This window comes from Microcaecilia unicolor, chromosome 2 (genome assembly GCF_901765095.1).
Source record: "Microcaecilia unicolor chromosome 2, aMicUni1.1, whole genome shotgun sequence".
NCBI lineage: Eukaryota > Metazoa > Chordata > Amphibia > Gymnophiona > Siphonopidae > Microcaecilia > Microcaecilia unicolor.
In genome coordinates this window covers 283298124-283325086 of record NC_044032.1, presented here as the reverse complement: position 1 = coordinate 283325086, position 26963 = coordinate 283298124, and the positions used below count along the sequence as shown (strand labels likewise).

At 43.0% G+C, this 26963-nt stretch overlaps 1 protein-coding gene across 1 annotated transcript in view; it reads left to right on the top strand.

The window, feature by feature from the left end:
• ADAMTSL1 (ADAMTS like 1) overlaps window positions 1–26963 on the top strand; it is a 550999-nt gene that overhangs the window by 502017 nt on the left and 22019 nt on the right. Inside the window, exons 25-26 of the mRNA XM_030194223.1 lie at window positions 1906–2104; window positions 5824–6031. Of these exons, the coding sequence (XP_030050083.1) occupies window positions 1906–2104; window positions 5824–6031 (407 nt within the window). The remainder of the gene's footprint in view (window positions 1–1905; window positions 2105–5823; window positions 6032–26963) is intronic.

Below are 26963 nucleotides of genomic sequence, written 5' to 3'. Positions count from 1 at the left end.
GGCATTCTGCAGTTCTATTAAAAAAAACCCTCCCAAATGGCTTGCATAAAATACTTCTTATTACAAGATATAGTCTCAAATATTGTCTTTTTTGCAACTAGAAGGAAAACCTTCTAAGTCTGTATCATCATCTGAGTATTTGACATGTTCAGCAGCAAATGCTTCCACTTCATCATTATTGAATTCCACCTCGTCAGTAGAGTCATAAGTCTCTTCTGCAAGTAAACCTGCTTTTTGAAATCCATTGATAATCAAATGTGGTTTCACTGCCTGTCATGCAGTGTCAATCCAGCAGTAGACTTCTGCATAAGTAGCACGCTTCTGTTTCCCTGAAGGAGTAAATGATTGTGTGCCCTCGCGCATCCATTTATCCCTCTTTCCTTACGATGCTTTTGAATGCACAGTTAACAGCTATGTCTAGAGGCTGTAGCTTGCACACAAGTCCACCAGGGATTACTGCTATATGGGTTGAACGGCATTCAACATTTTCTTAACTGAGTCCAGCTTGTGGGCTGTCATGGAATCGAATATTAACAATGATTACATGTTGAAAAACCCACCTGATTGAGCATGAAAATAGGCATGTATCCAGTCCTTCATAATATCCTCGTTCATCCTCCCTTTTTGTTGTACTTAACAGATTTGGGGAATTGTTCGCAAGGCATAGTTATGTGTTTGAACTTAAGATATCTAGCAGTGTCAACTTCTTTCCATCTGTACTATATGATAACACAACTGTGAAACTGGTTCATTCATGATCAGTAGTTGTTACAGCCACCGTCTTTATGCCACGCTCAGCAACTGTTCTTGTACTTGGAATATCAAAACTCATCGATACCTCATCCATGTTGATCATGTCTCCTGGTTGCAGGTTATTTTTCTTATGTTTTTCTTGTACAAAATGAACAAATTTTCCCATTTTTCTTCCCAATCATCTGGTAGCGTTTGACTCACTGTTGTTCTAGCTCAGATACATGTCATTCCTATGCATAAACTTATATACCCAGTTCACTTCTGTTTGATGCTGAAGGTAGAAATAACCCTGCAGCTATCTCATTGCAGAAGTACCCATTGTTTTATATTTGCCTCCAGATTTGGACATTTGGCAGATTTACCACTTTGTGCACATATCCTAGGGTAGATTTCTTTCAGTTTGTGCCACACGTAGATAGACCTCTCAACAATGGAAAATATAAAGCCCAGCATTACAATTTCTATGTTCTTTCGCATATTCGACTGCTGATAATTTGAATAAGCTGTATATGACTTTCTTTTTGGCACTGTAGTACGTTCCTTTCTATTGGCTTACCTTGCTTTTTTTCTCCAATCTAGCATTGGTGATGTGCTTCAGCCACTTATGCCCACACTTCCGCTCGTGTTCAGTTCGGCAGCATGAACTAAGCATGTGCGGAAGTGTCAGCATTGGCGACTGAAGCCTGCCAGCAACTTCACGATGGAATGCCCAGCAGGGAATACAAAGGTGAGAGTAATGCAGAACAATTCTTATATTGCTCCTTCTTTTCTGCGGATTATACATGGGTGCGGGTTATATCTGTGTGCAAGCTCTATATGTGAAAATACTGAGTGCCACACTTTGCATGCTAAGCACAAAATTAAGCACTCAATTTTTTGAGAATTAAAGGGTATGTGACAGTATACTCAGCAAGACCTGGGGATTCGACCTCTCCCCCCTCCTGCTTCCTGCAAATGGCACTTGGGAATTATTGCTTAATCAGCAGTTGTGCTGTGCAGCCCTATATTCAGTTTCTTAAAGAAAAATGTTCAAGCCAACCTGCATTAGCAGTTCCTACACAGTGAAAGAACCCCAACTAGTTGAAGATCAATTCTAGAGTTTTCTGATCACTGATATCACTGAGATGTGTGGTCTTTGTTTCCATTATTTAGCAGTTGGATCTGTGACGGACTACCAGTGGTCCATGGATGCTCTGATGCCGTGTTCAACTTCTTGTGGTAACAAGGGACTGCAGCTGCCACATCTGAAGTGTTTACTAGACAAAACAGAGGTGAATGTGTCCCACTGCATTGACAAGCCCAAACCAGTCGTCCAGCCCAGAGCTTGTAACAGAAGGGACTGCCCTCCAAGGTTTGTTCAGTACTCACTGCTACATCTTGATCCTATTCCTGTGTATAGTTTTAAAATAAGAATTATTCCAGAATAGCACAGTAGCCATGTATGAGTCAGCACAAATTGGATATTCTGAAACCAGTTCAAAGCAAATGTGCAGCCAGTGTGCAAATGTGCATCTCAGGCAGAAGAGGACAATGATATTAGTTAATCCTACCTTTTCTTGTGAAGAAAGTTGAACTACGCAACCAACGTGCAATAAAAGAGTAATGTGCCCAGGCCCTCTCTGTGAGGTCTATCAGTATTGTTTTATTTTCCTAAAGGATTGTTTTCTCTTGTTCTTTGTTGATAAAGAAAATGTTTTTGAAGATAGGAACCTCAGGGGTCCTTTTACTAAGGTGCACTGAAAAATGGCCTGCGGTAGTGTAGGCGCGTGTTTTGGCCGTGCGCAGAATCATTTTTCAGCACACCTGGGCAAAATGAAAATTGGCGCACATCCATTTTGAATCTGAGACCTTACTGACAGCCATTGACTTACTGGTAAGGTCTCACGTGTTAACCGGGCAGTAATGGTCAACATGCATTCAAAGTATTTTCTGATGCGCGTAACGGACGTGCGTCAAAAATGAAATTACCACCCGGGTCATGCGGTAGCCAGGAGGTAACTCAGAATTGACGTGCGTAGGCGCTTAACGCGGCTTAGTAAAAGGGCCCCTCAGTCTTACCATGGGAAAATCTGTCCTCTAATGCAAAGCTCAACATTACAAACTAAAGCATGGCTTACAAAACCTTTTCTGGCGATTTCACAGTCAGTCAGGTTTTCAGCTTAGTTGGAAAATATACAAAGCAGATCGTTGAAAAATAAAATATATTTTATTTATATAAGCCAATGAAAATATGTATACAATAGCCCGACACAGGCCGTGTTTCGCCCAACTGGGCTGCTTTAGGGTTTTCAACTTATCCAGAATGAATATGCGTGAGATCAATTTGCATATGCTGAGCTTCTAGTGTATGCAAATTAATCTCATGCACACTCATAATGGATACTCTGAAAACTCACCTGGGTAGTGTGGTCCCCAGGACAGGTTTGAGAAGCCCTGAACTACGCGGTATATTTAGTTACTCCTGTATTTACTTAGGAGTAAATATTCAGCCTGCAGCCGGATTTTCAATGCCAAGCCATTTCCAGCCACCAGCACTGAATATTCAGGTTTCTGCAGCCACTTATCCTTTATCTGGTTAAGTGCAAAGTTCTTCACTTAACCGCCTAAGTGAATCCGGACAGAGATAGGACTGAGTTAATGTGGTCTGACTTGTCCGGTTGACTTAGGTGGCTAAGTGCTGAATATTAGCACATAACTGCCAAATCTGCCCCTGCATCACCACAAGATGTCCAGCTATGGCTATAGCAGTTAGTGCTGATATTCAGCAGCACTAATCGATTAAGTGCTGCTGAACACCAGCAGATAGCCCCACACAAGCAATTTAAATGGGCAGGATCCTCTCCTTTCCACTTTAATTGCCTTTATTTATTTTTATTTTATTTTAAACAATGGCTTAACCAAACAGCCAATTCTGGGTAGGCCTTAGCCCAAGGTGTGTGATCATGCAGTTCTCTCCCCTCCCCCCCTCCCCCCATGACCCCGGTCTCTGCCCTTGACTCCTCTAAATACTTGAGCTGACAGGGATTCCCAGCCCTGCCAGCTGAAGACCTCTCCTCCCTGAGTCATGCCTGCAGCAGCACTTACTCAGCAGGCATGCTTTGCCACTAATTCCGGCTTTCCTGTGCATGCTCAGTTAGACCTGAACTGAACTCTCTCTGACTTATTTATTTATTTATTGCATTTATACATATTGATCTTTCCCTTTTAGCTCTTTTCTTCCTTTCTTTCTTTTCTGCCTCTCTGTCAACTCAAATTTCACCCGCTTTCTCAATCTGCAGTCTTCCATCTCCTTTATACTTTTCAACCACCTATCAACTTTCCATCACCTTCTATCACCCCCTAACTCTCCCAGTTCCCATATCACTCTTTCCCTGGCCTCCTAATCGCTTCTGTCTTTCCTGTACTTCCCATTACTGCAAATTTACCTTTGTAAAGCACTTACTATCCTCCTCTCACTCATCTCTTTGACAATGACCTCTCCCACATGGTTCACCCATTCCCAGTTTCTCTCCCTAATTCCACCCTCATAGCCTTACATCTGCCTGTTTCTTCCCTCCACCCTCCAGCATCTCTTTGTACCATCTCACTCCTGCTCTTGACCCTTATTCCCTGCCCCTATGGGCCAGCATCTCTTCCTGCCTCCTCATCACCCCAGGTCCATCATTTCTCTAACTTTCTTCATGTTTTATCATTCCCACCATAGTAATTCCCTTACCACTTATTTGTCCTGTTTGTCTATCCTGATTAGATTGTAAGCTGTTTAGAGCAGAGACTGTCTCTTCATGTCCAGTGTACAGCACTCCATACATCTAGAAGCGCTATAGAAATGATTAGTAGTAGTAGAAGTGGGTCAGAGCAGAAGAAAGGCTCCGAGCAGGCCACAGGCAAGGTCCAATTGCTGCCAATGATGGGGACTTCCTAGAAAATGCTGTTTAAGGTGGAGGAGAGTGGAAGAGACAAGGAGAAATGCTGAATCACCTAGGGGGAGGCACTGGGCCCCCTGCTGCTCTGGGCCCTCGGGCACAGCCTGGTTGCCCAAACAGTCAGTCCGCCCCTACCTGCTTCTACTCTCTGCTCTTTGCAACTGGTTTTGCATGCAGGTATATGACTTATATTGAGTATGACTCGCTCAGACCAAATCACCCTAGCACAGACAACGACTTCACTGGTTGCCTGTTGAGCAACACATGCAATATAAAGTACTTATGTGCTTGTTTAAATCACAGCGGTATTTGTGTCTTTATTGTTTATGTTCACTTCTTCAGCTGCACATAACAAGACGACTGTTATGTATGTGTTCCCAGTCTAAGTACACTGTGGCTCTGTTGGTTGATGGTAGGCTCACCCTCACCCATGCACAAGCAGATAGTGCCTCTGCATAACCTCGCAGACTGCCTCTGCACTAGATGGATAGTACCAGGTCAGTGTGGGCAGATCCAGGGCAGTGCCAGAATTTATCAGGATAGTGGCAACATTCAGTGTGCCATCTGGATAATTCAGGACAAATCAAAGGCTTTCCTAATTTATCCAGATAAGTTATCCGAATAGCAGAATGAAAGTTACCACTCTCCGTATGTTCCGATACTGACTGCCTTAACTGGATATTCTGCATTGGCCATTGTCTGGATAGTGGCACTGAATATCTGGATTTTTTTTTTACCTTCACAGCCGGCATTTAAAAGAAAACGTTGACTGCAGTGGCTGAAAATTACATCAGAGATTATGAGCCCTCTGGGGACAGGAAAATACCTACTTATGAGCTCCTTTTACTAAAGCGGGCTGATGGATTTAGCGCACGCTACCAATTAGTGAGCGCTAAATGCTAAGAGGCCCATAGGAATAAAATGAACTTCTTAGCATTTAGCGCACGCTAACCGTTAGTGCGTGCTATATCCAATAGCGCACTTTAGTAAAAGCAGCCCCATGTACGCTAAATCCAAATCCATTCCTCAGGTCATATTACAAAGGACCTACTTACTAACGAGCAAAATGGAAAAAAAAAAGACATTTCTGAAGTTCAGTTGACGTTCAAGATTGTTAACTTGCAGTCTACTACTTCTTCCCTGTTAGATGGATGGTGACTTCTTGGACATCGTGCACCCAGAGCTGTGGCGGAGGGATCCAGACTCGACGGGTGACTTGTCAGAAGCTCACAGCAGCAGGATTATCCATTCCTATGTCAAATGACGTGTGTGCACAAGTTGCCAAGCACCCAGTTGAGACACAGACCTGTAACCGAGAATTGTGTGTGGAGTGGATCACTTCCTCCTGGGGACAGGTAGGTGCCAAACAAACAATGTAGAGCTGAATGAAACCTATTTGAAAGGATGTTTACATAAGGAACAGACATCATAATGTTCTTGTTCATGAGCACATTAATATTGTAGGATTTCAAGAATCGAATGAGCTTGGAAAGGGGCCTAGTTTTGTTAGTGTTAAATTAATCACAAAAAGGTGCTCTGTTTTCTTTGGCATTTTCTTTGAAATATGTTTAACAGATGTTTCTAAGTATAACAGGAGCCTCTTAACTTGTGCAAATTGAGTATCGGATAGTAAGCAAATAGAAGAAACTATCCTCATTTTGTTTCACTTTTTTCATTTTTGTTAATAGCAGTATTTTTGTTACCGAACTCACACCAGGTCTTGATTACATGTAGGCCTACTGGTCAAGGTGCCATGGATGGCAAAATTTTGAGGGTGGCAAAGTTGCTGCACCCCATCTTCCTCCCAATCCTCTGCTTGTCTCTTTCCTCTGACCGCCAATCCTGTGTGCCTCACTTCTTATCTCCAGTGCCTTCCCCCAGGATATCAGATCTACAACTCTGATGCTGCTGTTCTCACAAGATAGTTTGAGTGAAGACTGAGTCAGCCTGCACACACAGGCCCCGCCACCTCCTCTTTCCCACATGAATTCTGGAAGAACAGGGATGCTGTGTCACTGTGAAGATGGTATGATGGGCTGTCTCAGATCTCATGTAGGCTGCCTGGTAACAACAGCACTGCCACAGCTGGAGCACAGCAATTTGGTAAAGGAGAACAGAAAGTATTGGGGGTGGGGCATATGGAGTGAGAATAGGATTAGAAACCTCTATGCTAGAGAGCAGGAGAACCACAAGTTTATAGAGCATTTTAGGCTCAAAATAGGAATTAGAGGTCCACAAGGAGCAGGAATCTACTACATTTCTTTGAAGGGGTGAACAAACATGTGGATAAAGGTGAGCTGGTTGACATTGTGTATCTGGATTTTCAGAAGGCGTTTGACAAAGTACCTCATGAAAGACTCCAAAGGAAATTGGAGAGTCATGAGATAGGAGGTAGTGTTCTATTGTGGATTAAAAACTAGTTAAAAGATAGAAAACAGAGAGTAGGGTTAAATGGTCAGTATTCTCAATGGAGAAGAGTAGTTAGTGTGGTTCCCCAGGGGTCTGTGCTGGGACCACTGATTTTTAACATATTTATAAATGACCTAGAGATGGGAGTAACTAGTGATGTAATTAAATTTGCTGATGACACAAAGTTATTCAAAGTCATTAAATTGCGGGAGGATTGTGAAAAATTACAAGAGGACCTTACGAGACTGGGAGACTGGGCGTCTAAATGGCAGATGAAGTTTAATGTGAGCAAGTGCAAAGTGATTCATGTGGGAAAGAGGAACCTGAATTATAGCTATGTCATGCAAGGTTCCACGTTAGGAGTCACGGACCAAGAAAGGGATCTAGATGTCGTCGTTGTTGATACATTGAAACCTTCTGCTCAGTGTGCTGCTGCGGCTAAGAAAGCAAATAGAATGTTAGGTATTATTAGGAAAGGAATGGAAAACAAAAATGAGGATGTTATAATGCCTTTGTATCGCTCCATGATGCAACCACACCTTGAATATTGTGTTCAATTCTGGTCGCCGCATCTCAAAAAAGATATAGTGGAAGTAGAAAAGGTGCAGAGAAGGGCGACGAAAATGATAAAGGGGATGGGACAACTTCCCTATAAGGAAAGGCTAAAGTGGCTAGGGCTTTTCAGCTTGGAGAAAAGGAGGCTGAGGGGAGATATGATAGAGGTCTATAAATTAATGAGTGGAGTTGAACGGGTAGATGTAAAGCGTCTGTTTACGCTTTCCAAAAATACTAGGACTAGGGGCCATGCGATGAAGCTACAATGTAGTAAATTTAAAATGAATCAGAGAAACATTTTCTTCACTCAACATGTAATTAAACTCTAGAATTCGTTGCCAGAGAATGTGGTAAAGACATTTAGCTTAGCGGAGTTATAAAAAGGTTTGGACGGCTTCTTATTAAATGGACGGGGAAAATCCACTATTTCTGGGATAAGCAATGTAAAATGTTTTGTACTTTTTTGGGATCTTGCCGGGTATTTGTGACCTGGATTGGCCACTGTTGGAAACAGGATGCTGGGCTTGATGGACCTTTGGTCTTTCCCAGTATGGCAATACTTATGTACTTGTGTAGGAATCATAGATCTGGCAGAGAAAGAACAGTATTGTAGTGCCATTTTCAAAAAGGAAGCGGATGGGGAAGACTGGATGGAACTTATAATGTGCCAATTGGGATTCTATTATTTTATCGACTCCCAGGAAATAGGTTAGAATGTCATTCACAGTTCATTGAGATTATTTTGTGTTTCTATGCAATTTAAGCGATTGATAATTGTTGGAGATCTGAATTTACATTTGGAAACTATGTTAGACCTTAATGACAAAGTTTTTTTAGATTATTTCAATTCCTTCCAGATTTCAGTACTCTCCACTCTTTCTACTCATGAAAAGGGCACTCATGAGACCTGATTGCATATTCTTGAGATTTAATATTGCCATCAAATAACTTAGCATCATTTTGTTCTGGTTATACAGTTCCATGGTCAGATTATTATAGGGCTCTTTTACAGAGTGGCAGTAAGCCAAATGCAGGCTTACCGCTCGCTCTTCTGGGACTACCATTTCAGGGGAAAAAGAAAACCCCCGGAAATGGCCTACACGGCAGTAATCGGGCATCGTCGCGTACTGCCCAGTTGCTTCCGGTTTAGTGCGGGAGCCCTTATTACCATCTCAGTGGGTAGCAGTAGGGACTCCATTGCATGAGCACATGGTAAGAGTTATCTCACCATGTGGCCATTTTATTTTTTTGGCTTTTACCGGTTGCTGGAAATGCCAAGCTCATGGTGTGGAGCTACCACCCGCACCTGCATTGGGCCAGCAGTAATTCTGGATTGCCGAGCAGTAAGCCTGCATCGGGCATTAGTGCAAGATTAATCTTTTCAAAGTTCACCTGTTTCAAGTTCATTAAATGTTGATGATGCTAGACCTGCATCATCCGTGGAAGAGATGAAACCTTTTGTTTCCTAAACTGTCAGTCATCTTCCCTGTTGGATAAATGCCCAGCTTTTTTGTTTTGTTTTGCACCTGAAGAAATTCTCTCCTTGCTGGCTTATTTTATTAATAACATTTGTAAACTTAGGACCCTGTTTACTAAGCCGTGCTCTAGGTGTGCTAACTTTTTAGCATGCACTGAAAATTAGCACACGCTAACACTAGAGACGCCCATATATTCCTTTGGGTGTGTATAGAGCGGCTTAGTAAACAGGGCCCTTAGGCAATTTTCCTCTTTCTATGGGAGAAATTTTCGTAACACTACTGCCTAAGGCTTCAAATTTAGATTTATCATTGGTAAGTAGTTTTAGACCAGTCAAGCACCGTATCCCTTTCTTGACTAAACTAACTGAAGCCATTGTTAGACTCCAACTATCTAGAGTTTCGGAAGATTAATATTTTACACGGGTCCCAATTTGGTTTTTGTACAGTACAGAAGCTCTGTTGCTTGCCTTAAGTTCGGAAGTTAATAATGTGGTTAGTCATGGTTATCAGATAGGTCTCTGACAATATGGTATATATCTGGTGTTTGATTCAGGGACCATACTCTGCAATTGTTAAAACTAACCTCCCAGTTTACTAGGCTGCGCGGCAATACCAATATAGCCCATTGGAACCACTGATATAGTTGTAAATTAGTTTCAGAACTTTTTGAATAATAGAAGTTATAGGGTTATAAAGAACAGAGAACTGTCTCATTCATGGGTATTATCTTGCGGAGTTCCTCAGGGTTTGCCAGTTTCACTCATTTTGTTTAATATGTTTATGAGTTCTCTAAAAAGGGGTCTTTTACTAAGTGGTGGTAAGTGCTCCCCCCCCCCCCCCCTCAAAATGGCTGCATGGCAAATGCTTCACTTGCTGCAAGTCCATTTCTCTAAAAAAAAAAACCACCCTTTTAACCGCAGCGGTAAAAGGGGGCTTCAATCTGCATCTAAAACACACGCTGACACCAGTGTAGGCCCCCTTTTGCAGCAGCTTTCTAAAAGGACCCATTATTATGGTTTGGCCTGCACTCTGAATAGCTATCAAATAAAATACCATTGGGAATTAATAGATTTTTTTTGACTGTAGACCGAACTTCTAAGGTTTTAGGCATCATTTTAGATTCCTTACATAGATTGGAAGCTCAGGTGAATTAGCTGTATAAAAAAACGTTTTTGAAACTCCTCCAACTTAGATCTATTCGATCATTTTTTTGTGAGAGAACATTATGACGTATTGGTTCATAGTTTGATTGTGACCCAATTAGATTATTGCAGTTCTATTTATACTATAATTTCAATCACATTTCAGAAGATACAATTTCTTCAGAGTACGGCCGCTTGAATGATTTATAGATCAGCGAGATTTGAACATATCTCTCCACTGTTTAAATCTCTTTGCTGCCTGTTCAAGCTAGGGTCATATTTAAGATTTTGTGCTTTGTTTATAAGATCTATTTTGGCTCAGCACTAATTTATGTAACAAATTAGGGGGTTGTTTACTAAAGCTTAGCTCGAGTTATCTGCAGCAGGGCCCATAGGAATAAAATGGGCCCTGCTGCAGATAACTAAGTTTTAGTACATAGGCGGGTTAGGGCCTCTTTTACAAAGCTACGGTAGGGCTATCATGGCAATGGCATGCAGTAAATCAGCCCTACTGCCTGGCTACGGCAGGAGCCTGATGGTAGTTCTGGCGTGTGCCGCGAGCCATTTCTGGCACTCAGAAAATATTTTTTGTATCTTCCAGGTTAGTGCGGGAGCCCTTACCGCCTCCTAAATAGGAGGTCCTAAAACAATCTTTGTTTATACCAGGCTGCATAAATTTGGAACAGTCTACCTTTAGTTGTTAAACAACAATCTTCATATGTATTATTTCATAAATATTTGAAAACTGTTCTTTTTCAGAAGTATTTGGGATAGTATGGTTTGTTAGATTATGATATTATCGTTCCAATGGAGAACGGCGGAGGTGGTCCTTCTTCACAAAAGTGGTGATAGGGAAGAAGCTGGAAACTACAGGCTGGTAAGCCTCACTTCAATTATTGGAAAAGTAATGGAAGCCATGCTGAAGGAAAGGATAGTGAATTTCTTGAAAGCAAATAAGTTGCAAGATCCATGACAACATGGTTTTACCAAAGGGAAATGGTGCCAAACGAATCTCATTGAATTCTTTGACTGGGTGACCGGAGAATTAAATCAAGGACGTGCTATGGACATAATCTACTTAGATTTCAGTAAAACTTTTGACACGGTTCCCCACAGGAGGCTCTTAAATAAACTAGACGGGCTGAAGATAGGACCCGAAGTGGTGAACTGGATAAGGAACTGGTTGATGGGCAGACGCCAGAGGGTGGTGGTAAATGGAGTTCGCTCGGAGGAGAGAAAGGTGAGTAGTGGAGTGCCTCAGGGAACGGTACTGGGGCCAATTCTATTCAATATATTTGTGAGTGATATTGCCGAAGGGTTAGAAGGTAAAGTTTGCCTTTTTGCAGATGACACCAAGATTTGCAACAGAGTGGACACTCCGGAGGGAGTGGAAAGCATGAAAAAAGATCTGCGGAAGCTAGAAGAATGGTCTAACGTTTGCCAATTAAAATTCAATGCGAAGAAATGCAAAGTGATGCCCTTAGGGAGTAGAAATCCATGGGAGACGTATGTGTTAGGCGGAGAGAGTCTGATAGGTATGGACAGGGAGAGGGATCTTGGGGTGATAGTATCTGAGGACCTGAAGGCGACGAAACAGTGTGACAAGGCGGTGGCCGTAGCTAGAAGATTACTAGGCTGTATAGAGAGAGGTGTGACCAGCAGAAGAAAAGAGGTTTTAATACCCCTGTATAAGACGTTGGTGAGGCCCCACCTGGAGTATTGTGTTCAGTTTTGGAGGCCGTATCTTGTGAAGGATGTTAAAAAAATGGAAGTGGTGCAAAGAAAAGCTATGAGAATGGTATGGGATTTGCATTACAAGACGTATGAGGAGAGACTTGTTGACCTGAACATGTATACTCTGGAGGAAAGGAGAAACAGGGGTGATATGATACAGACGTTCAAATATTTGAAAGGTATGAATCCGCAAACGAACCTTTTCTGGAGATGGGAAGGCGGTAGAAAAAGAGGACATGAAATGAGATTGAAGGGGGCCAGACTCAAGAAAAATGTCAGAAAGTATTTTTTCAAGGAGAGAGTGGTGGATGCTTGGAATGCCCTCCCGCGGGAGGTGGTGGAGAGGAAAACGGTAACGGAATTCAAACATGCGTGGGATAAACATAAAGGAATCCTGCTCAGAAGGAAGGGATCCCAAGACGCTTAGCCAGTGGTGGGAGGCGGGGCTGGTGGTTGGAAGGTGGGGATAGTGCTGGGCAGACTTATACGGTCTGTGCCCTGAAAAAGACAGGTACAAATCAAGGTAAGGTATACACAAAAAATGGCACATGTGAGTTTATCTTGTTGGGCAGACTGGGTGGACCGTGCAGGTCTTTTTCTGCCGTCATCTACTATGTTACCACGTCTTTGTTGCAGTAAGCCATTTCGAACCAATTTGATTTGGGATAGAGCGAGTTATAGATGCTTGTGATTATGATTATAATGCAGAAGGAGGCAAAAGGCCAAGTCTGCCCCGTTCAACATGGTATCTGGGCTCTGATATGGGGAGAGATATTGATTTCCCTATTTCGTCTTTGAGGGGTCCTTTTACTAACGTGCGCCAAAAAGTGGCCTGCCCTGGTGCATACAGTGCCAATTACCGCCCGGTTAGCGCCAAGTGCTAGAAAATAAAATATATTGTCCAACGCGCGTAGTGGATGTGCGTCAAAAATAAAATTACCGCCGAGCAGTTCCAAATTGGCGCTTGTTGGGTGCGCGTAGGCGCCTACGCAGCTTAGTAAAAGTGCCCCTGAATTTATCATTATTATCATTAGAGAGGTTGGTTGTGGTCATTCGAAAACAGACTACAAAGTTTTGTTTTTTTTTAAGTATAGTATTGCATGAACCTTGAAGTTGGGGAATTGCATTACATTACAGAATGAAAACTGGGCTCACAGCAGACTGTTATTTTCCAGCAAAGGCCCTATTCTTCTAAGAAGGTCAATGTTACTAGTTAGTTGGACTTTTCTTCCCTTTTTTTATTTTTTTGGGGGGGAATATTTAGGCAGCTGTCATATCTTTGATTGAACCACCCAGAAGAAATTATGCATAGGTAGTATACAGTGGTTTTCACTATATCCTGTTTGTCTTGGGGCTAATACACCAACAGGCAATTTAATTCAGGTTTTATTTTGGAAACCATGCTTAAACTCAACAGACTTGAGTGCAATGGGAGTGCAGTAAAATAATTCCAGGAAGTCAACAGTACTTGCACATTTATAAATTTGTTTGGAGAGAGAGAGTTCAAAATAGTATGACAGAATCCAGGAAGGAGACTACGATACTTAAAACAGCAGTTTTTGTTAGAAGCAAAGTATTCTCTCAGCATGGTGCTTTGCCCATTCATTCCTATTTCCTGATGCTGTAGTATGAAGGAACACAAAATTGTGAACCTGGGGAAATTCATCTGTTCCCCTATTTACCAGGGTTATGTGCAGGCAAAACTTTTTGGTTCATTTTTGAAAGAGTTATCTTTTTCCCTACACAGTAACATACATTTTTTTTTCTTTTTACACGTTCGGTTTCATAAAAAAGAAATCTTTCAATGCACTGTGCCTGCACTGTGCCTGCAGGTGCCTGCAAGAGCAGTCATGGAATTAATCTGCCCCCCCCCCCCCCCCACCTTCCTATTTAAATTTTAGTTCTTTTCTTTCTCCTCCTTTTCTCTTTTTATATTGAAAAAATCCTGGATACCTTGACTATGTGGCAGTATATAAGGAAAAGATTATGCACATGTTAGTTTGTAGGTTTAATGCAAGCTAAATCAGTTTTGCATGAAATGAATCTACATTTTTAAGGTATACTAATAAGCCACAAGCACACTAACAAATGCTCAGCCATATTATCTAATATGCATTATGGGCCAGATTCTATATAAGGCACCTAAAAAGTCCACACAGTAATCATTTCCACCTAAATGTATTTTATAAGTGGCACCTACATGTAGGCACGGTATATAGAATACTCGTAGTTGATATCCCAGTTCCTAAAACTACGCTCCTCCATTTACACCGATGAAAATATGGTGTAAATCCCTGCATGTAAATTTACGTGCACTGGGCCATATTCTATAACTGCACGCAAAAATTTTAGAATGGCCACGAAATGCCCATTTCTCCTTCAATAGCCATGCTCCTTTTGAGCTGAGCACATTAGAATTTAGGCGCAGTTCATTACAGAATACGCATAGCAAGGTGTGCTTAAATTCTAATTACCAATTAGTGCTTATTATTGCTTGTTAAGTGCTATCAACGTTGATTAGCTTGTTAAGCCAATTAAGTTACTTGCGTTGTTATAGAATACGCCTGGATTTCAGTGCGGATCTCTAGGCGCGCTATATAGAATCTGAAGGTAGGTGACCTAGAATAAGTCCGCTTTAGCTCAATGCACTAAACATTGCACAGTTGCTCAAACCCCACTTTGTGTACTAAGCTGGCATGGGCTTAGGCAGGGGTGACATAGACAACTGCCTATGGTGTCAAACCTTTTAGGTGCTAAATATCCACCCTAAAGAGGAGCCTACTTCCCTTTTCTTTAGGGCCAAATGGGTGCTGCCATGGTATTCAAATAACCTTCTATTTCTGCTTTCTCCAGTCCTGCCGGTAGGTGCCAAAATCAAGTGTGGCCTGACATTAAGGCCCCTATTTACTAATGCTTTCTATCATGTGTTATCTACTGAAAAGACCATTCTATGCAGTTGTCTCTATGGCAAATAACATGTAATAACACGTTAGTAGATAGGGGTCTAAAATGTCTAAGAGTACGTACCACTTCCCCTTCTGGAGAGTAGCTGTATAACAGATTACCCACTATCCCCCTAATTCCATAAAAGTCGCCAAAAATTATACACACAAATTTGGGTATGTGCCCAATTTGCACATGCAATTTAATTGAATAACGAACCAATTAATGCCAATAATTAGCTTTTTAACAAGCAATCATTGGTGCTAATTGGAATCAGTTAAGATGTACGCACATAAATTTAGGCACATGATTCATGCCTAAATTTTACACATGTCCTGATAAAGGGGGCTTGGAAATGGGAGGGTCATGGACAGTTCAGAGCGGATAATGGGGCTGGTTTTGGGTTATGCCCACAATTAGGGGGTTCCACACGTAAATTTAGGTGGGGACATTTGCACCATGTTTTCATTGTGCAAAGTGCTTTGGGCGCTTAAATTTACATGCCAGGGATGTAGCCAGCTCTCCAGTGTTGGGGGAGGAGGGCCTAGAGGTGGACTGAGGTAGCAACATATTTCCTCCCCCCCCCCCCCCCCCCCCCCCCAGTGTGTTAAAAATGATACCTTTGCTGGCAGGGATACCAAAGCCAGAACTGTAAACACTGCAGTGGATAATAAATATCAGTGCACCTACTGGAAAACCAAACAAACCTAATAACTACAGATTGATCCTGCACAGATATTCAGTGCTAAAAGAATACCTGATCTCTTTCACACAAGCAGAACATCAGCCAAGTCTAAGTAATCACAAACTAAAGATAGAAATATGTAGACAAAAATTAAATTGAACGCCCAAGAAGCTGGACACTGCACACAATGCAACAACTAGATAAAGAGAAGCAGTGATGCATGGCCCCTGTACTGTAGTATAGTATAACAGTATAACATCCTTTCTTGAGGAAGGAGGTTTTAGCCTCCGAAAGCTAGTCAAAAGTGTTTTTAAGTTAGCCCAATAAAAAAGTTTCCATTTTTAATTTTTATTTATTTATTAACCTCTAGAGTAGATTAACATAGCTACCATATTACTTTATCCTAAATTAAAAATAAAATTCTTTTTTCTACCTCTGTTGTCAATTTTTCAAATTGTATTGTTCCCAGTCCTTGATTTCTGTTTTCCTGTCTTCTCTTCTGTCTTAACAGAGATTCCTGTCCTTTTGTCATTTTGTCATTTTTCACTATCTTCAGGGCTTCTTCGTCTTCTCCACTACAACCATTTGCAACATTGATCTTTTCCTTTCAGTTTTCTTCCATTTTATTTTTCTGCCTCTCGGTACAGATTTCATTTATTCTTACTATCCAGTCTTCAATTTCCCCTTTTTTTAAATACTTCTATCTACAGCCTTCCATCTTTCCCTCACTCCGGCTCTCCCATTCCCTTTCCTCTTCCTCTTATTTCCCAGTCTTTCACTATCCTCGTCCCCTTCAATTCAGCATCTGCTCTCTTCTCTCTACCCCACTTCCATCCAGCGTCTCTTCTTCTCCCTTCCACATCCACCCTCAGCATCTTGTTCCCCTCCATCCTGCATCTGCTCACTCTTTCTACCCCCTTCCATCCAGAATGTCTCCTCTCTTCCCTTTTCCATCCAACATCTCTTACTCCCTTCCAGTTCAGATTGTCTCTCTCCCTATCTTCGCCTCATCTATCCAACATCTGCCTTCTCTTTCTCCCCCTTCTATTCAGCATTTATCCTTTCTATCCAGCATCTGCTTTCTCCACCCCTTTCCATGCAGCATGTCCTCTCCCTACTCTCCATTCCATCCAGTAGTTTCTTCCTCTCTGCACCCTTTTCCATCCAGCATCTCCTCTTCTGTCTCCACCCTTTCCAGCTAGTGTCTTCCCCCTTTCTCCCCCTTCCTGCCAGTGTCTCTTTTCCAGCCAGCATGTATCCTTTCTAATCTCTTGTATCCAACATCTCCCTTCCCTCCTCTTCTCCAGCCAGCATTTCACTCTGTTTCTGACCCCTTCAAGTCATCATTTACATCCAGTGTGTTTCCTCTTTCCACACTGAGTCACAGGGAAGGTCTGCTAGGTACTTAGGTGCACATAAAGGCATATCATATGAGTGATATGTTTATAAATTTTAAACTCAGTTATTTCAAGTACTTACTAACACTAAACCACATACTAACAATTATTTAAAGATCCCTCAAGTGGCAGTGCCTCATAATTTAAACTTGATCAAGACACAAGTCTGCTAAAAGGCAAAAGCTTCACATATCAGATCCTGTAAATCAGGGGCGTAGCCAGATTTCGGCAGGAGGGGGATCCAGAGCCCAAGGTGAGGGGGCACATTTTAGCCCCCCCTCCGGCGCCGCTGACCCCCTCCCCCCTCCATTGCTGACCCTACCGCCGCCACCACCAACTTTGCCCCCCCCCCCGCTGATGACCCTCTCGACCCCCCCTCCCAACGCCAACCCGCCGTCGCCTACCTTTGCTGGATGGGAACCCCAACCCCCATCAGCCGAGGTCCTCTTCTTCTCGCAAAAGGCAGGATGTCAGAAACAGAAGGAAGCCTTTTGCGAGAAGAAGAGGACCTCGGCTGGCGGGGGTTGGGGTCCCCCGCCAGCAAAGGCAGGCAACAGCGACGGTGGGTTGGCGGTGGGAGGGGGGGGTTGAGAGGTTTGTCGGCAGGAGGGTCCGGGGCCATCTATGGGGGCCCAGGCCCCCTGCCCCCACGTAGCTACGCCACTGCTGTAAATTGTTCAAAATTCCCTGTTCAAAGCTATGACAAACTAAAATTAAAAGTTTTGATGTCAGCACACTGCAAAACACTATACATAAACTTGTGCAAAAACACACTCAGAATCTTACCATACTATAACAGCACTAACTCCCAGGACTCAAAGAGCAACAACCTTATGTGTGAAAAGGTAGCTCAGTAAGTATTACACCAGGCTCTAAAACACCAATACACCACCTAATTAGAACTACTGTACATGCTGGCAAAATACCATACCTTAGTCTCGCGCAAAACACAGACACACACTGAATAATATAAAACAAGAGACCACAGATCACTAATAGAGAGATAAAGACAAAAAAACTGAACTGCAAACCCCAAGAAGACATGAAGAGTATAGCAATACCAGATAAATAGAAACTGAAATGTAAAATATCAAAGATGCACACCTCCCAAAGCTGACATATTTCAAATTAATACATTTTGACAAAAATACTTTACCTGTGGTCTAAGCATTTTGTTTTATCATTCGCTTTAGCCCAGTGACGATCCTAGGTCGGCTGCCACCCGGGGAGGATCACTGATGCGCATCCCCCCCCCCCCCCGGCGCAATGACACCCCCCCTCCCGGTGCATTCTTAGCTGCTGGGAGCAGGCGCATGGCTCTCGGCTCCGCTGGCTCCCTGCTCCCTCTGCCCCGGAATAGGAAGTAATCTGTTCTGGGGCAGAGGGAGCAGGGAACCAGCGGAGCCGACAGGCGCGCGGCTGCTCTCTGCACCCCTCCAGCGGCGTACACCCGGGGCGGACCGCCCTGCCCTTGATACGCCACTGCTCTTTTCTGCTTTGCTGTGTTTTGGGGGGGGGGGGGGTTTCGCTTTTTCTCCTGTCCATTTGACTTTTGGTCTCTCTTCTTGTCCACCATCCATCTTCCCTCTGCTTCCCTATCCATTCTGTTCAGCATCTCCCCTCTATGTCCCTGTCCCTGTCCCTCTCCTCCCCTATCTTCAGTATCTCCCATCTGTGTTCCTAATTTTGACCTGTCATGCATCTGCATCTCTGTTCCTTTCCCTCCCCCATGATCAGCATTGCCCCTCTGTGTTCCTATCTCCTTCCCCCAATATCCAGCATTGTTCCTGTGTCCCTATCCCCTCTTTGTCCAGGACCTCCCCTCTCTGTCCCTGTCCCTATGCTCCCTCTCTGCCAAATTCTGCCTGTGCTTTGTTTTACTTTCACCCTTCTGAGTGATTTGTTGGGGCTCCACGCCACACCCTCGCCCATGCTGCTACGGTGCACTGATAGCTCCATAGTACCATGTTAATAATAATTACTGTTTGTAGATTAATATGGAGAAACATTAATACACTAAAGACTGCCTGATGTTCAGCCCATGGTGGTAAGCGTCATCTGAGCCGCTCATAGCTGTGGGCTATACTGACCTTGGATATTTATTGGCAGGGCATGCACATCTCCTGGCATTGAATATCAGAGTATCAGTGATCACTCTGAAGTTAACCGGGCATTGGTGCCCGGTTAACTTTAGCTTTTTTCTGCCCTATCTTTATGCAGTTACTTAGCTGGTTAGCAGCCTGAACATCACAACTGACTAAGTAAGGTGCTCCACCCCCAGCACACTCTTGGTTAAGAGATGGCTGGTTAGCGGTGATATTCAGTGGCACTAACCATTTAAGTGCCACTAAAGGTGTGATTCATCGAGCTGCGGTAAAAATTTGCTTATTACCTCACCTTTATTTCCTGCGGGATTGGACAACCTGTGGGATTCCAGTACTGCAGGTTGCTGAATCCTGCCTTAGAGAAATAACGCTACTTGTGAGCCACCTCACAAGCAGTGTTATTCCCTGGGGGTATTAGACCACAAAACAGTGGCCCAATGCTGCTGGGCCACTACTTAGGGTCCCCTTCCGGACCCCCCCACCCCGAGTTGAAGCCCCTTACTCCCCCTCACCTGAAATGTTGCATTGGTGGTCCAGAGTGGGGGGTCTTCTGGGATCCAGGGAGTGTTCTGGAGTCAGGGGATCCTCCAGGGGGTCTGCCCTATCCAGGGCAATCTTCAAAAATAGTGCCCTTAGAGATAGTTTTGCACTACTACCACTAGGGGTTATATTCCATATAAGAAAGTCCCAGAGGACTCCGGAACCACAGAAGACCCCACCCTAGACTACCAATGCAACCTTTCAGGTGAGAAAGGGGGAGTGGGGGCTTCAGCTCCGAGGGGTGGTGCTTGAGTGAGAGGGGGGCAGAAGTCTGGGAGGAACCTGAGCTGGACATATTTTAACATGGTTTTTGTGCCCTAATGTGACTTGCGATGTATCATTGCAAATCGCATTAGGGTGTTTGCATAGTCATGAAATGCAAAACATGCATTTGCATATTTTGCATCTCATTGCTAACTAACCCACAGTGACTTAAATATCATCGTGGTATTTTTAGAAAAGTGGCGTTAGAGCTGTGTAAGTCATTTTAAGGGCCAATGAACACAACTTGAAGCCCTAATGCTACTTGATGAATCATCTTCCCTCTCTCTGTAAGTATCATCTGCTGGGTCACCCAGCAGGGGGAGGTAGCACTAAATGTTACCATCTTTCTTATACATTGAAGTCTGAATACAGAAATAGCAGGAACAACTTTAAAAGTAAAGTTATCCATTTAGGAGTCAATTTTGTTATCTGGATAGAAGTAGCTACTACCTGGATAATTCCCAATTACCAGGTCCAACCTGAATTTTCAGGGGTACTTGCCAAAATGGGCATTATTTTTTCTTCATTTTTACTATTGCTGCATGATATGATAATAAATTTTGTAGCAATTCTAATAACCCTCAAATTCCCCAAAAATGTTACAAAACTGCTCTTGTGAAAATGAGGGAGAGAAGTCACCCCATTATAATGTGGATGGAGGAAAGCAGAAGAGTGAAAATGCTGGCGAGTTATGAGAGAGAGGAAATGCTGTATTTCTGGTGCTTTGCAAAGATTAGACCTTTGCTATGATGAAATGTACAGTTTATTTTCCCTGTATGAAGTAAGGGCCTTTATTGTACTTCGTAAGTTCAAATTAATTACTTTGCATCAATAGATGTTTATTTTTGAAAATGCTTAGTTAGAATTTATATTGAGCCATGATTAGCAACATCATAACATATTCCACTTCTGAAAGGTAGTGATGAAATCACACATCCTTTTCTTTATTATTTTGTTTGTAATATGAACAGTCTGGTGTGATGTGTGTCTTTGACTGATTGCACTATATGGGCAGGCATTTGATATCATCTTGTGCTTGTTACACCTTATAATATAGAGCTCACTGTTGAATACAGTTAAAGAAACACAAACAAGCTGGTAGCATGAAACAGCACTCTTACCCCGAAAGTTTATTTTTATAGCTGTACGCAAGTCATGTAGTTGAGCCCCAAATAGAGTCTGCATACATCTGTGAAACTTTAAGCAGATCAGTCTGATCGTGATATGATTAGGAGCAGATTGCTGGCTATGGATCAATGAAATGCCTTTATCATTGAATTATAAAGGTTACCAGGGGAACATCAGGTTCTCATTGGACAGATTTAATGGTTAACCTTTTCAGATTATAATGACCATAAACAGATGACATCCTTTTCTACATGGCGGACTGCTTCCCATCATCTTATGCATCTTAGCATTTTGTGAAAAGACAGTGAACTGCCTGACCTCTGAAGTTATTCCCCCTCCCCCCCCCCCCCCGATATTCAGCGCTATTTAACCATCCAGAAACGGCCACTAACTGGTTAAATAGCGTTTTGGTGCTTAACTGCCACTGATCCCTCTAAGCTGAATGGGAGTCCTCCAAATGCACTACTTCAATATTGTATCTTCAATCCCTAGGGGCAGGCAGCTTCCCTGGAGTCTTATGGGGCTTGCCTATCCCTCAGTACTGAAAATTTGATAGTAAAACAGAACCCCCTACTAGCTAGACTACAGGTGGAGGCAGTGGCATACCTAGCATATTTGATACCTGGGGTCAATCATTTTTAACACCCCTTCCTGTATATGAAAAAAATATTTTTAGTAATAATCCACAAGTCACACAACAACGGTGTACCTAGGAAAAGGCAGCATCTTAAACATTGCAGTGAGTACTAGAACATCAATTCACCCACTGTAAAACTAAACAAGCCAGATTAGTACAGATTGATCTTGCACAGTCAGTGCCAAGAGAAAACCATGTATTTTTCAGACACACAGAACACAGATACACCTTCATCCAGTATAGAAAAAGTAACCACAAACTAAAAATAGAACTATGTAGACAAAAATTAAACTGAACCCCCAAGAAGCCAGACTCTGCATACAATGCAACACCACAGAAACATAGTGATGCATGTCCCCTACTATTGTGCAAAATATAAATATAAAGATAGCAGATGTAAATTTGAAAAAAAAAACACCTAAGAAATCACCACTTTACAAATTAACACATAGAAATACAACAAAAATGGAAAATAAGATAATACCATTTTATTGGACTAATACATTTTTCAATTAGCTTTTAAAGGCCAAAACCTCCTTCCTCAGGTCATCATTGGACGTATTGCAGACCACCTGCATATTAAGGGAATGGTCAAACTTGTGTTTTTTTATAAATGGCCTCCTTGCCAGCAGATGGTTTAATGGCAATGTGTGTCCAGTCAGTGGCCCCTAGCACTGAGGGAAACATGTCAACTCAAAAACATCTGTCACAATATAGTGTTACTGCTGCTCATATTATTATTATTATTTGTTACATTTGTATCCCACATTTTCCCACCTTTTGCAGTCTCAATGTGGCTTACATATAACCATTAACGGCGTTAGTCGATTTCGGTCTGAACAAATACATGGTATGAATGAATACAAAGTGATATTGTGGTAGAGTGAGGTACATGTATGGTAGGTACAATTGGGGGGAACTTAGAGAGGAAAAGGGGGAAGAAGAGTCAGGTAATGTTCGTTACGGTCTTTGGTTGCATTGTGTCACAAGTGAACAGGTATTTTTATGTTGGGTCGGTGGGGTATGCTCTTCTGAACAGGTCTGTCTTTAGTGCTTTGTGAAAATGTAGGTGGTCGAGCATAGTTTTTACTGCTTTTGGCAATGAGTTCCATAGTTGTGCGCTTAGGTAGGAAAAGCTGGTTGCATAGGTGGATTTGTATTTGAGTCCTTTGCTGCTTGGGTAGTGGAGGTTTAGGTATGATCGTGCAGATTTTGTGGTGTTTCTGGTTGGCAGGTCGATGAGGTCTGTCATGTATCCCTGTTCCTCACCGTAAATAATTTTATGAACAGTTGTGCAGATTTTGAAAATGATATGTTCTTTGATTGGTAGCCAGTGCAATTGAGTGGTTTGGCTCTGTCAAAACGTATTTTTCCAAATATAAGCCTGGCTGCTGTGTTTTGGGCGGTCTGAAGTTTCTTTATGATTTGATCCTTGCATCCCGCATAGATTCCATTACAGTAATCTGTGTGGCCTAGTACCTTGGACTGTACCAGGTTACGAAATATTTCCCTCGGGAAGAATGGTTTTATGTTACTACCGCCAGCCCAACGTGGCCACCGGTGGTAGTCCTGCCTCGAGCGCGCATCATTTCCAGAGGAAAAAGAAAACCCCCGGAAATGGCTTGTGCAGCGATAACCCGGCTTTATGTAAGGTGTTGTCCATCTTAACATTCCTAAGTACCATAACTTCTGCCTATGAGTAAACATTTTATTAGTATTACATTTTCAAATTGTACTGCTTCTGTTTCCTTGATTTTTAGGAAACTGGTGAAAGCACATTTGCTTAATTTGGCTTACTGTACTTAGGTACAATATTGTATTTGGTGCACTATGTATGCTGAGCAAGTCATATTGGTCTTTATTGTGAAGTGAACAGCCATAATATTGTGAGTTAATTGTTTTTTCATTGTTTAATTAATATTTTTGTGTGTTTATTCTGTACACTGTCTAGAACTGTGGATAAGCACAGTTAATAAATGTCTTGAAGCGCCTAACCACTCACCAGGGGCTACCCTGTGGCCACTTAGAGGGTCTATCCCCAGCACAGCTCAGGTCAACCTGCACCTGCTGCTTGTGCTCTACACTATCACCCTCCTCCCACTAACTGGGTCTCAACCACTTCTGGGTGAGTCTCCCACTCTCAAGTTGTTCTTTTTTTTTTTTTAAACCATATTTTATTAAAGATTTTATGAAAATTTTACACCAATATGGAAACATCACTGATCAAACAGTCACACAAGGAATAACTTATTATTAGAAAACATCATTCATCCTACCTTACCAACATAATATAATTCCTTCTTCACTTCTATTCCATCTTTTCCTCCCCTCCCTCCTCCCCCCCATTACGATCCCCTCCCCCCCGGAGCCATATTTTCTCTCGTTTCTCCTCATATGGGCCCCATGTTTTCTGGAACATCCCTAGCAAACCCTTCCTCATCGCAGTCAGTTTTGCCATTTGGTATATATATTCTACTTTATATCCCACTCTGTGCAAGGGTGGAGTTTCCAATGTTTTCCAAGCCCTCGCCAGCTGCATTTTGGCCGCAGCAAATATCTGAACAACAAGCTTATGCTCTTGCACTCTGGTTTTTTTTGGGCGGGCATGTAGCAGGCAGTATTCTATCTGGCGTGTATAGCCCCCTGTGCCCAGCTCATTAACTATCTTTATAATTTGTTCCCAAAAGGTACATACCTTGGGGCACTCCCACCAGATGTGTAAAAAGGATCCCTGTCCCCCACACTCGCGCCAGCAGTCCTTGGTTATCTTTGGATAGATCTTGTGGAGGCGTAGTGGCGTATAGTACCACCAGAACAATATCTTGTAACCACTTTCAATCATCGGCTGAGTGATTGATGAGCGCACCAGGAACCTGAAGCTATTGGCCCACCACCCTATAGAAAAGTTCTTTTGTATCGTTTTCTCCCATCTGTCTGTGTAAAAGTCAATCGGGGAGTACATGAGCAAAAGAGCTTTATAGAGTCTAGTTATACATCCCTTCCCTCCTCCTTCCCTTAGCGCCCGCTCTAAGCCCGTCTCTGCCAGCTCCAGCTCATCCCTTGCTTTCCTCTGAATATAGTCCCTCACACAGTGGTAGTACACAAGGTCCCTGGGGGATAAATCGTATTCTTCCCTCACTATCTCAAAGTCTTTTACCGCATTCTCATCCCATAACTGACCCAACCTATATAGCCCTTTGCGGGCCCACGTTTGATAGGTTTTTTCCTCCGTCCCTAGAGAAAACCCCGGGGCGTCACTTATAGCCGTTTGTAAGAAATATTGCCTTTCGGGAAACACTCTATGTCTAATTTGTAGCCACGTGTTAAGCAGATGAGCTAGTCCCACCGGCACCCTGCGGAGGGCTGTCAGGAGCTGTTGTTTCGGTCCCCATAACACATTGCCTAAATACTTAGTGCCCATCCATGCCCTTTCCCAGTGTAGCCATTTCTTGTTATTATTGGGCTGCCATTCGGCCAAAATTTTTAATTGGGCTGCTTGATAGTATAAAAAGAAATCAGGGACGCCCATCCCCCCCAATGCTGGGGGGTGGTGCATTGCTCTCCTACGGATTCTCGGTGGTTTCTTTTTCCAGATGTAGGCAAATACTTTTCTATGCAATTGCTGGAAAAAGGAACGCGGTATAGGCACCGGTAAGGCCGTAAACATATATAATAACTTGGGTAGTATAATCATTTTTATTGCATTAATTCGACCCGACCATGTCACTGTCATAGCTTCCCATCTATCTAGTTCCAGAAATAGTTCTTTACTTTTTTGGGGGTAGTTTGCCTGATATAGCTGATCTATTTTTGCTGTTATCTGCACTCCCAAATATTTAATTGAGTTTTGTGCCCACACAAATGGGTAGCGCTGCTGTATCTCTCTCATATCATCTTGGTCTACAGAGAGGTTTAGAATCTCAGATTTTGTCATATTTATCTTGAATCCTGACATCCTCCCATATTGCTCAAATATCTCCATCACCCTCTGTAATGACCGCACCGGGTTCGAAACAGTCAGTAAGATATCGTCTGCGAAGAGCATTATCTTATGCTCACGGGAGCCCCGAACCACCCCTCTAATATCAGCATGTTCTCTAATTTTCCTGGCCAGTGGCTCTATCGACAATGCAAACAGCAGGGGAGACAGAGCACACCCCTGTCTCGTGCCTCTATGCAATTGGACCGGCTCGGTTAGCCCCCCATTGATCTTTAGTAGGGCTAGAGGTTTATCATATATAAGATTTATCCACTTATCAAATCTCTCACCCATGCCCAGCCTCCCCATCAAAGACCGCAGGAAGGTCCAGTCCACACGGTCAAAGGCCTTCTCCGCGTCTATCGACAGCAGCAGGGCTGGGCTCCCTTCTTCCTCAATCTGTTGGATCACATGTAGCAGGGTTCTTATATTGTCACTGCCTTGACGTCCCTCAATAAACCCCGCTTGATCCTGATGGACCACGCGCGGCATTATCCCCCTCAATCGATTGGCCAGAATTTTAGTGAAGATTTTATAGTCATTGTTTAGCAGGGATATGGGTCGGTATGACGCGCACTTCTGCGGGTCCTTCCCTGGCTTCAAGATCAGTACTACCTCTGCCATCCTCCAAGAGTATGGCAGTGAGTGTTCCTCGTCGAAGGACCTAATCGCCCGCAGTAGCAGGGGGGCAAGCCATTTCTTAAACATCTTATAAAATCTGATTGGGAAGCCGTCTGGGCCTGGAGCCTTATGTGTAGGCATCCCTGCTATCGCCTCCTCCACTTCTTCTATTGTTATTAGCGCTGAGATGTCCTCCCGGTCCTTCTCTGAGACCCCCTGTAAGCCCAGGTCCTTTATATATTCTTCCTGCTCTTCCCTATTTACTGTTTGCTCCCTCTCATAGAGTTGGCCATAGTATTCCCAAAAAGCGTGTTGTATAGCCCCTGTGGAGGTACACATCTCTCCCCTCTCAGACTTTATAGCAGCTATAGAGTTACGTTGTGCTCGCTTTTGTAGTTTACGGGCCAATAACCTGCTTGCTTTGTTCCCGAACTCAAAGTGCTCTTGCTGCGCTGCTTGTAACTGAATTGCTATTTCAGCTAGTTGGGTCTCATTAAGTTGTCTACGTATTTGTTGTATCTGCCCCTCTCGCGCACTATCCGTGGGGTCTGCCTTATGTGCCTTTACCAGATTGTCTAATTGCTGTCGCATTGTGGCCTCACCCTGTTTCCTTTCCTTGTCTATATGAGACTGCAGCGCAATAATATGACCTCGCACAACCGCTTTCATA